General features: G+C 40.6%; 1 protein-coding gene across 1 annotated transcript in view; it reads left to right on the top strand.

Moving 5' to 3' along the window:
• Nucleotides 1–12516, top strand: part of LOC115632904 (pericentrin) — a 45190-nt gene that overhangs the window by 30291 nt on the left and 2383 nt on the right. Inside the window, exons 9-12 of the mRNA XM_030530196.1 lie at nucleotides 2462–3157; nucleotides 6340–7047; nucleotides 7876–10220; nucleotides 11775–11885. Of these exons, the coding sequence (XP_030386056.1) occupies nucleotides 2462–3157; nucleotides 6340–7047; nucleotides 7876–10220; nucleotides 11775–11885 (3860 nt within the window). The remainder of the gene's footprint in view (nucleotides 1–2461; nucleotides 3158–6339; nucleotides 7048–7875; nucleotides 10221–11774; nucleotides 11886–12516) is intronic.

Here is a 12516-nt window from a genome sequence, read left to right as displayed (position 1 = left end):
CAATCAGTACGATCTGAGGCATCAAGCAGTTATATGTCTATACCAACTTTATCAAACCACTATATTGTATAAAAGACTTGCTTCTACAGAAACAAATTAGTTCCCGAACAATACGGTTTATTTAGAGGTTCTTTCTTTTCTTGCTTTTTAATCATTATTCGGCACCAAATTAAAAATTTTCCGGAACTCAAATTTGCTATTAGATTGTCAGAAATACTAAAACACATTTTTATATTGAAAGCAGGGCTCCTCGGGTGTTTTCATCGCAAATAGTATGTTTATAGAAAAAAATGAAGAAAAATGGAAATGGATCTTCAGTCTTTAAAAAAAAAAAAATTATAAAATAATCGAATCTGGCCAATAAATGATGCCCAATGCATTAAAAGCAGTAATGATTTTACACTAAAAGATAGGTTTTCAAACATTTTTACAGTTTTGTGCTTATCTTCTAAAATAGATTGAATTTGTGTGAAAATTATTTGCCTGTCTGAACATATCTTTAATGACAAAGCATTAGCCAAAGAATCAGATGTGTACATCTAAGTTGGAAAGCACTTACGAGTAAATGTGAAATTTTCATATAATTTAGCTTTTTAATTTCGTTTAATTTCGTTTTTCTAAATATGAGCACAACAATGAATGTACTTTTCTTTTTAAATTTAAGTATATTGGAATTTATTGAGTTATTCTCGATCGCACGTACAATATAACGTCTTTTACTGCACGTCCTATTTTACACGTAATTTTATGAGTTGTTTACAAATATAAGCCATACACCCGAACACTTCTACATTCATGGAGCCCCATTGTAGAACTCGTGAAAATTTCGCCCAATTCGCCACAGTTCATAAAATAGTATACGGGAGCATCAAAATCATTTGACGCCCTGAAAACAAAATGTAAAGCACCTGTTGGGCACGATTCAAGATCTTTTGATACACATAGCGCCCAGAAAGCGGCGCCATCAGCGCTGCTTAATATAATGAATTGCTTTGAATAAATGGAGTCAAGGGCGTCATTAATGGCAGCCATGTGGAGATTCATGGAAAAATGGGCATATAGGAATATACATATGTGCTTATGTATAATTCCCCTATTTGATTGTTTGTACACAGCAGGAATGTTTGAACACATATTTTGGTGCACTACTTATATATTCGTACTTATTTCGATCGAAACTGATATTCGAGTATAGTCTGGTAAGATCAGTTTATGGATCTTCCTCCATTCAATGGAAAGCTGTAGTTTAAGAGTCGGAAAACTAAATTAATATTTTTATTTTTTTTGTTTGTTTTGATATCGTTGTGTTCTTTCGTTCAAAACATACGTTCAATTATAAATATAAATTATAGTATATTTGATTATATTTTAATCAATTAATGTTATAAGCTTAAATGCCCGAAGGTACAAAATATAGTAAAAAGTGAAAAGTTAAAGAAAGTACAAAGTATAGAAAAAAAAATTAATGTCAGAAATGCAAAGTGAATGCAAGATGTAAGAAGAAAATGTGAAAGAGGAATGATATACATAAGTGTGAAGGAAGTATTAAAGACGTATGAATGAAGTCTGGAAGAGGTATGTAGAAGTATGAAATGAGAAGTGTGGAAGAAAATGTGAAAGAGGAATGATATAAGTGTGAAGGAAGTATTAAAGACGTATGAATGAAGTCTGGAAGAGGTATGATAGAAGTATGAAAGGAGAAGTGTGGAAGAGAGAGAATATGAAAGAAGTATGAAAAATGTAAGAAACAAGTTTACAAAATGTATAAAAGAAACTCTTAATCAAATAATTCATTAATTCAAATTGAGTTAAATGCTTAATGATTATTTTTTGGGACCGGCAAAGGTGGTTTACAGCACTGATCTAATTCACCTTTGACCCATTCAAAAATAATAATTTGTATTACAATTTGAAATTAATTTCCTTTCAACAAAAATGTGAATGTAATTTTGTGCTATATTTATAGAGTGGTTAACTTTTTGTTTCGAATGTTAATTGTATTGGCATTATGACACTACACTAAAAAAAATAAGTTAAAATAAAACTTACAGTCCAACAGAAAATATAATTTGTATGGCGAGACTAGCGGCTTATTAATTATTATTATTAATGTGCGACCTTTTTCACGTGGTACAAGTATATATAGTTTAAGTTTTTCCATTTGTAATATTTATAAGAATTTTCGGTTATATTTGTGACAAGTCGATCTTCGTCTCTAGTCGTACTAATTGAAAATCTATCCTTTTTGCATGCACGCTAACACAATTTTTAATAAATCTCTTCAAACTGATCTTGAAAACTAATGCACCCTAAATTGAATGCACCGCACACTACTTAAAAAGTTCTTCATAGCGCAAAAGAAGCATGTAAGTTTGTGCCGCAACGAATCACCCTTACACCACTTCTAGCCCAGCCGATCTGATTGGAAAGGACTAATATATATGCTTTCTATGATCCACAGTACGCACAACTGGAGGCACAGCTGCGCGATGCGAACAAACAGTTGGATGAAGCGAACTCCAAACGGGACAAGTTCGAGGTGGAACTGAAGGCCTCCATAGACAAGATCTTTGTACTGCGCGAGATTATTTCCGAGCTGGAGACGCAGGTCCAGACCAAGGCGCTAAACGAACAGGTGCTGGACGAGAAGGCCAGGCAGCTGGAGGATTATGTCAACCTGCAAATGCGAGCCAACGATGCACTGCAGCAGGAGGTGCACAGCCTTAAGACGGACATAGGTGAGGGATATCTGAATCGCATACGTCTGCTGGAGGAGAAGCTGCAACATGGACGTCCGTCGGCCGAGCAGAGCCTGGTGCTGGAGCAGGTGGCCGATCAATTGCGCGACATAGAGACGACCCTGGAGCAAAAGACCAAGACCCTAGAGTCCCTGCACAACTCCAACACGGCCTCCAACTCGGGCAGCCTCAGCGTCACCGAAGATGTGTCCGTACACGGTGGCAGCAAGCCTGCAACGGCGGCTCAAACGGTGCAGGGCTCGCCCACCCACCCATCACCATGTCAGCGGTCCCTGACGGTCGAGGGAGTGCAGCGCGTGGCGGAGCGGCTCGACAAGCACACACGCATCGAGGAGGCAACCCTGAAGCGCATGCGCGATCTTGAAATGCAAGTCAGCCAGCTGCGCAGCAACTGTGTGGTGAGTATAAGCCATGAGCTTCTGGGGTGGGTAAACGGATTCTGGTTGTTGTCTGTGCTAGACCAGCACCTTAATCAACTTTTTACACATTGGAAGAGCAGCGCCTGCAGAGAAAGATAGATAGATAGAGAGAGAGAGGGAGAGAGAGATGCTGAGTAACAGCGCAAAAAATGCTTCCCTCAGTCTCGCAGGCACAGTCCGCAGGCAATGTGTGTGCGCGCTCTACTCTTTGGGGGTTTTATGTGCGGAATATAATGCATAAAAAATATAAATAAATAATTCAATTAAATTTGTTGTGCGTATTTAATAAACAAATCGCGTCACTGCTACGCAAAGTGCTTCAAATATGTTGATGTGCACGAAAAACACACAAAAATACACAATGAGTCCAATTAGCGTGAGTTTTCAAGGATTACCAGAATCGAACATTTTAAAGATTCTGGCTTTCCGTTACAAATTGTGCAGAAAAATATATTAGTTGATTTGAGAAATCTAATTTACTTTTTGCAGCACTAACAATTTTTTTATTTATGTCAACAAACATTGAATGTCAAGGACAATATATAAAAATTATAAAAAGCATCTTATAAGCTAGAAAAGCCTAAGAAGCAGAAATCGAATCCGAATCGTCCGACCCGCTGGGGAAATATTATTTATTATTTATTCGGCTAGCTGCAACTAAACTAAAGCTTTCAATTTATAATGATATTAAAAATATATCAATTGCCTGACAATTCAATTCAAGAACCTTGACAATTTCTAATATGTATCTGTATTTCATGCACCTCTAACAAAAGTTGATTGGTTCAGTCAACGTCTCAAGACAAATCAAACACTATATACATGTATATAATATACTCGCAGCTAGTATATATCATTCATTTCATTCATTTGTTGTGGCACACACAATCATCATCGACAACAGCCCACAGACTCAAAACTGTCACAATATTTCTGCTGTTTGCCTAAATTATTTATTACCTTCAAGTTTCATTTGTAGTTGTATGCTCTTTATTGTTTGTCACAATGACCCACAATTCCATTGAAATTTGTTTTTATTTTTTTTGCATACTTCTCAATTATGTTGTACACTTTTATGCTGCCATAATATTTGACAGATTTATGTGCAGTATGTTTGCTTTTTTACTTGCAACTACAAACCACAAAATCTCACACAGCAGCCCGTTGCATAAAATTCTTTTGGCACATTATGCAGCAATTCGAGGCTCGTAATTTTAGCAAAAATGGAACGGGCTATTTTAAAAATAGAAGCTGCCATCCATTCTCATCATAGCTTGCTCCATGCATGGGGTACCCGGTTTGTGCTAAATTTGCCAGAAACGAAAAAATGCAGTTGATTTCAATTTGAATTTAACTGGATTTTTGTGTACTAAGGCAAAGGAGGAAACTAGTCTGAATTACCCAATTACTTATCATGATTTGATTAAAATTTGACAGAATAATAGAAAGACATTAAAATTTTGATTGAGATCAGCCATTACTTTATAAGTCTGTTCGTTAGTTACTAGCATTGCTTTACAAAACTGCTTAAGAGACATATTATCAGATAATACACCAAATTTACTTAAACTAACTTAGCAGTACATACTGTCTCCATGTCTGAATTTAAAGAAACTATAATTTTAATTTAAGGTAATGCTAAAGTTTTTTATTTCGAAACACTTTGAACCAAATTAGAAGCAGGAACAGTTCTGCATATTTTTTAGGATATGTTTTCAATATAAAAAATAAAACCTTATCCAAAAAAAAAAAAAGTTACTTCATTTTTGTCTTGAGTTTAAGCGATAGGGGCTGACTGTAGAAATAGACACTATAGGTAGAAACAAGTTAAACAATTTTTGTATTTAATGCGTACTACAATTTAAATAAGACACCAAAAATATGACTTTTTATAAACACCTCTTTCTGGTGGCAGTTTATTTATTTATTTTTTTTTTATATAATAAATCAACAAGTAGTGCTGTCGATACATTCTATGACAATTATTACAATATATATTACCATCTTATATATATTAAAATATTAAAAATGAAAATAAAGATGTGTTTTAATACAAGATTATTATTTAAGCTTGAAAGATAAGAAAGCCTAAGAAAAACTACAATAACGTCTATTAATGCCTCCACCAGTTGTGGGAAATTTTATGCCCTCGATTCACGGCCATATGTGCTCAGAGACATTATAGACCTAAGAAACTAAACAAATAGTGAGTAGAGGAGGAAAATTAATTCTACCAGAGCTAATTTCAAAAAGTAAGGAGTAGAAAGAGAAAGAGGGACAGAGAAAGACGAACAGAGAAGGAGGGAAATGTCCAATCCGCTAAATAAAATTATAAATATAATTCAAAAAGTGAATATGATTGGTTAAAATCTATATAACAAAAACCCGTAAATATTATGTTTAATTATAGCCTCAAGACCGATGTTGTCCTTAGTTTCTTTAGTCTAACAATAAAATAAGCCTATCTTTGCTCTTTAAAGACATTGTATTTAGAAATGAGTTTAGAGTTCTATATCTGAAGTGTTGAACTGTTTGGCAGAGATTTCCAATTACCTGAAAGTAAATAGACAAATTTAGAAATATAAATATCCTGCATTGTCGTTGACTTAAGAGCGTTGTCTTTCAATAGCTGTCAGGAAATAGAGACGCATAGCTCGGAGCATAAGACAACCTGTCCCAACTCAATCAGCAATGTGTAAAGTGGGGGACTTCTAAGCATAATAAGTGTGTAAACAAGTATGTACGAGTATGTTTGTCTCGTGGCTGTTTACAAGCGAGATCGCAGGCAATTGAAAGACTAATATGATATGTTCATGGTACGACGCGGTGGAAGTTGGAGCGGTGAAGGGACCGGGGCCGGGGGCAACATTAATGCCCGCATCAAATGAACGGCACAAATTGTGTAAACAACTGAGGCAAAAGATACAGATACTGCGAGTTTGTGGGTGTGTGTGTTTGTTGCATTCAGAGAGATGCGCTCGATTTCAATTGAAGTTGGTCGGAGGCCCAGTAAGGGGTTAAGTAAGGCGAGAACTCGGAGTGAGTGAGTGGGGGCAGGCTGGAGATCAGCAGATCAGACGGGCGGCGGCCAATTGCGTTTATTTTCACAGCTGCCGCGGTCATTGACGCTTGCAAATAATGATGCATAATTCTCTTTGCAGGAACTGCAACATGAACGCGACTCGCTGCAGGGCCACATGGATGAGCAGACGCGTCGCATATCGACGCTGCAGTCGCGCCTGGAGGAGCAGCGCGAACGTGCCGAGGAACTGCATCGCGTGGGCACCTCCGATCTCAGTGCTCGCGTCCACGAGCTCCAGAGCGAGGTGCAGAATCTTAAGGAGCAGCTGACGGCGCGGGACAAACAAATGGCCACCATGCGACAGCAGATGGAACGCAGTAAGGCGGAGATCACGCGTTTGGAATCCGAGTTGGCATCGCGCCTGCAACCGGATCGCAATCTGATCGAGCGTTTGGAATCAGATATACAGCAGAAGAGTCAGGAAATCCACAAACTCAAGGAGAAGATACGCAACGAGATGATCAATCGCCTCGCACTGCCCGATCTCATGGAAACCATGCTGGTGGACAAGAACGACGAGATCGATCATTTGCGTGAACAATTGCAGGCCAAGGAGCGTGAGTTGCAGGCCGCATTGCAGGACAGCCACGCTTCGTCCTCGCCCCAGGTGGGTGGCAAGCAGGAAACAAGTGCCAAGCTAAGTGCACGCACGCTCAGCGACATCGGATCGATTACAGAGTTCGCCGAGCCGGATGTGGAACGACGTGCCGCAATGCGTAGTCTTAATGTCCTACCCTCGCCGGGACTGTTGAATGAGAATACGGGCGGCTTCATGCACAAAACTATGGTGAGTTGAATATTTAAATATATTGCCAAGATCTAGGGACAATAGTATTCTCTTATAATAGAAGATGACGAGTAGAGGTCGGTATGTGTTCCTGATTAGATTTTAAAATGTAAACATCAATATGATTATAATATGCCAGACAAATATTTGTCTGTCTTCATGGATTTGTAATTATAAAGTTTCCATAATTGTGATTTTTAGGACAGGTAGGAGTGTGTTATTAAAAGAAAGCGAATTATTCTTGTCCTTACGCGAGCGCGGGGGAAAGTAAAAAAAATGTTTACCAACTAGTATTGGTATTTAAAAAGTTTCTTTAAATAAAATTATGACTTATGAGACGAAATTGTTTTAAAAGGAAAACGAATCTTTTTAACCTGTAGCCGAAGGGATAACTTATGTGCTTGCTAAGAAACGTACCTCTGTTTGTCTGTATGACCGTCCAGATCTTTTGTACCACAACAGCTAGGGGCGTGAAACTTGGCATATAGTCTCGTCATTTCAATATAGAGACCAAGCTTACAAAAAATCATATCTAGCTTCATTATTTTATATAGCTGTCATAGGAACGATGGTAGAACAACTTTTTTGTATAAGTATAAAGGTATTTTAAACAAAATGTTGTACTTATAAGATTGGAATAGTATCTTAACATGTTCAAAAGGTGGTTTAAAATCGATTTACTTTATAATATAGTTGTGAAAGGAATCAAGGAAAGTAAAGTATAGTTGGGTGGGTATTAAAGAATCGTGTTGCTGCGACCTTAATGTTCTTCTCGTTTAAATATTTGTTGTAAGCTGCTGCACATCTAATACTATTTTACAATTGCAGGACACGTCCAAGGAAGCTGTTGCCAATCTCACGCAGCAACGTACCGACGAACTGAGCGTCTTTGCTCAGCCCTATCCGACCAACACATTCGAGCATCCGCACTACTTTCAAGATCCCACAGCGCTGGCCACAACGGTCCACAATAGCAGTTCAATGACGCCTGGCATAGTGCCGCGGCAAATCAACTTCTCGAATCTGACCGAGGACTCCAAGCTGAAGACGCCAAGTATTTTGCAGCAAACGCCCGATCTGTCGAATGTGATTGCCGTGACCCCTTCGAATCAGGCTGTGCAGCAGCTAACAAAGGAGATGGAGGGATTGCGTCAAAAGCTGGCCAACGTGGAGGAGGAGAAGGCCAAACAGCTGGACGCACTGGAGCGCGAGGCGAACGCGCATCAGCAGCAAATCGGAGAATATGCAAAGCAACAGAGCGACTTGGAGTACAAATTGGCGCATCTGGAAGAGCAGTTGACGCGAGAACGCCAGCTGCTGGCCAAGGAGCAGGCCAAGCAGCGCAGCTACGTGCAGAGCGAACAGCAATATCAACGCCGCATAGATGGTTTGGAGGCGAAGGTATTGGAAACGGCGGCCAAGGAGGCCAGCGAACGGGAGTCGCTGCGCAAAGAGCTTACCTGCGTGACGGCCGCGCATGTTCAGTGCCAGCAGCGGCAGCAGGACGTGCTGGCGGCCCACAAGCGCCAGTTGGAGCAGCTAAACAGCGAGGTGAAGGCGAAAGAGGAACGTAGCCTGCAGCTTGCTTCGCAACTACAAAAGGCACAGGAACGCATTGCCGAGCTGGAGCTACAAAAGCAGACGTTGGAGCGGGAGCTGGAGAGACTGCGACAGAACGAGCACAGTTCCAAGCAATATTCGGTGGACGAGATTGCGCAGCAGGTGGAGAAGGAACTGAACTACTCGGCACAGCTGGACTCGAACATATTGCGGGCCATCGAGAGCGAGGAGGAGAACAATCTGGACTCGAAGCTCAAGAACAAACAGTTGCAAGTGGAAGCAGCAGCGGACCAAGCCAAACCAGACTCAACAAAAATCCCGCAACGTTCTTCGGAGTCTTCGCCCGGCACCGACGACGAAAACTTCAGCGGTGAGCGCGAGCTGCTCAATCAGATTGAGGCTCTCAGACTACAGCTGAACGTAGAGCGGGAGCAGTGCGAGATGTTGAGCAAGGAGCTGTATGGCGAGAAGCAGCACTCGCAGGAGATCCAGGAACAGGACGTCGTCATCATTGAGGCTATGCGCAAGCGTCTCGAGAACGCGTTAAGCGCTGAGGACGAGCTGCACAAGCAACTGGATATGGAACGCGAGCACGCGGAGCGCTTACAAGCCCAACTAACTGCCCACCAAAGGGCCGAGAGTCGACGCAACAGCTCCATGTTGCTGAAGTCTCCAACCGAATCGCCGCGTAAATCACCGCGCGCCGATTTCGAATCGGAGCTGGGCGAGCGCCTGCGCAGCGAGATCAAAATGCTGACGGCGCAGAATGAGCGCGAACGCGAACGTTCCGCGGATATACAACGAAGTGCGGAACGCGAACGTCAGCGCCACGATAAGGAGCTGCAGGAACGTGTCGCCTACTGTGAGCGGCTGAAGCGCGAAATGGAGAAATTGACGCGCGACAAGGACAGCGCCGAGCAGGAGTTGGAGCACTACAACGAACGTCTTACCCTACAGGCCGGCGAAATCGAGAGCTTGGAGTCGCGTCTGGCCACCTTGCAGGAGGCAGAAACACGACGCTCCAACAATCGAGCTCGACAGCATCAGGAACATGCCCAGCTGCAGGCCGAGGTGCATGAGCTGAAGAGCAAGCTGCTGGCAGCCGAAGCGGCACGCGACTGTCTCGAGCAAAAGGTCACACAATTGCGTTTCGATGTCGAGCGTTCGGCACAGCGCGAAGCCAAATTGGCCGAGGCCTTGGCCCAGGCCAACGATCGATTGTCGCACAGCACCGATGACACAGTGCCTCAGCAATTTCTGCAGAAGATGAAGGAAATAAATACGCTGCTGGCGGAGAATACGCAGGAGAATCGACAGATGGCCGAGACCGTTCAAATGCTGGCCAGTGAACGGCTCGCCTTGCAAAAGAAGTGCGAGGAATTGGAGCAGGGCGGTGGTCAGGCCAATGTCAGTGAGCTGGAGGAGCGTTGCAGGCAACTGCTCGGCCGCTATCTCCGCGTCGAGTCACACCGCAAGGCACTCGTCTATCAGAAGCGTTATCTCAAGCTCACGCTCGAGGGCTATCAGGCCAGTGAGCAGATGGCCTTGCAGGCTCGCGCAGCCACGACAGGAATAGAGCCACCACAGCGCCGCAATAAGAAGCGACTGTTCAAGTGAGTATATGGAAATAAATTAATGCTATGATATCTTTTACATAGGAACTAAATAATTATAATATTAGAACAGCCTAATTTTAGTTGTTGCTTTGTTTAAGAGCTGTCCTAAAAGGACAATCATTGTCAGTTCATGTGGCATCGTAAAAAAGACGAGATTAAATAACTTTTATGTTATATGGAGCTCCAAAATTCTAAATTTAGCCATATATAAGATTTCATTATTCGTTTATACTTTGCATTCAATGTGAAGTATTAAAAGGTATACCAGAACATTAACAGCCTCTTGGCGAGGGCAGAATAACTGGGGAAGAAGGAAAGACTGCAACTAGCCAAGTATTTGATATTAGATTTCAGTTTGATTTCGCCAGCCAATGGCTTACAATACTTTAAATATACTTGTATATAAAAAAACGCATGACACTTGTTTAAATATCAAGTCCATTACAAGAGTCTTCTTGTAGGGTTTAAATACTTGATTCAAATTTTTGTGATTAATGCGATCCATGGATTAAGTGTTAAACATTTTTATGCAGACAATCGGAAGATGAAAATCGAACGGAGCAATGCAACAGAAACGTTTCTTATATTAGTTTTATGTTTTACGCGAATTATAGAAAGTAGGATAGAGAAATCTCTTATCATGAGATATCGTTTACCCCACCTTATATTCTACCGTATGAAATGTTTTGCAGTTTTGCGATTCAAATTGCAAAAAGAGTTTTACATGTTTACCTATTAAATTTTGAAAATGTTGCATTTTAAAAAGGGGGTTCCTAAAAGGTGTTGTTAAAGAGTTTCCTAAAAAAGAGTTCCTGAATTCACACAAAATATGCCGCAAAAGCTGCCAACGTGTTGCTAAAGAAATAATAAGGAAAGCTACAAAGGTTGGCATGTCTGTTTTATTTCCTATTTGAATGGAAGAAAACATTTTGTAAAAACTTGCTGTTCATATCTTATACACAAAAGCTAAATGGGTTGGCGAATATATAGAACACACACAAGTCCGTCCGTCTGTCTGTCCGTATTAACGCAAAGATCTCGGAAAGTATAAGAGGCAGAATATCCAAACGTGTTACTCAGATTTTCCCAAGTCAGAGAAAGGACAAAATTGTGTGTCTTTTTAACACGCTTTTTATACCCTGTACCATACAGAAGGAGGCGTGACAGACCCCTAAAAGTATATATATTATTGATCAGTAATACGAGTCGATATAGCCATGCCCGTCTGTCTGTCTGTCTGTATGAACGCAAGGATCTCAGCAAGTACAAGAGCTAGAATAACCAAACTTGGTATTCAGGTCCTGACCCCTAAGCAGATCAAGTTTGTTTGTTTTTTCTAATACATCCCCCCACATCCCCCGCTATTAGTGATTTTCCATAACTCCCGTATTTCTTGGCATTTTCGGAATTCGGAATTTTTACATTACATTTTCTTAATTTTTTTAATTTCGATAATTATTCAACATATATGTACAAAGTATTTCAAGTAGCTTATCCACTTGTTTATTCATATTCTTTTATACATGTTTCGACTTTTTCCATATCTTACAGAACTGTCGCTCTGGCCATTATTGCGATACAGCGCATCAAATACATTGGACGCATTTGGCATACCGGCAAACGTATTGTGAGCAAATCCGTCTTCACCATAACGCAGCAGAGGTAAGTGTGTTTCAATACCATAGTCAAATAATTATAGGCCTGCCCGATGTACATCTGTAAATATGTCATGCTTAACTGCTTTTATTGTTTCCCCCAACGCTCCCTCCATCCCCCCAAAACAGCTCAAAGCTGCCTTTAGTGACAGTCAATATGAAAGTTAAACTGAGCAGGGGCGAGTGTAAGAGCGCGAAAACGTAGTCGCTCAGTCAAGTAAATGGGTCTGAACTCAGTAAGGATATATACTCGTACTTTTGCTAGCACTGATCACACCTAACACAGCATACTATTGATATTCGAAAATTTAAAGCAAGACAAATCCTCACCTGCAAACCAATTGAGCGTAGATTAGTGCGGATTGTAACTGAAAAGTATCGTAGAAACCACTTCAAAACTTATGCACCCTTTTTACAGTGGCGAGCTGGTGTAGTGAAAAGTTAGTTTCTTAATTAATCACAGATCTGAGTTCACAGATCATACAAATAAGGTTAAATATTGAAATTGTTGTTTTTTTCAAACCTATTTAACTTCGAATATTTTCAAAAGAGTTTGGTTGAAATAATATCAAGTAATTACACAATTTAAGTTAGTTTGTTAAGATCGGAGACTTAATTTCTCTTCGAAATCAGTAATA

This window comes from Scaptodrosophila lebanonensis, unplaced genomic scaffold (genome assembly GCF_003285725.1).
Source record: "Scaptodrosophila lebanonensis strain 11010-0011.00,11010-0021.00 unplaced genomic scaffold, SlebRS2 tig00001415-arrow-pilon, whole genome shotgun sequence".
NCBI lineage: Eukaryota > Metazoa > Arthropoda > Insecta > Diptera > Drosophilidae > Scaptodrosophila > Scaptodrosophila lebanonensis.
The sequence above is the reverse complement of the archived record's forward strand: the minus strand, read 5'-3'. Positions and strand labels throughout refer to the sequence as shown.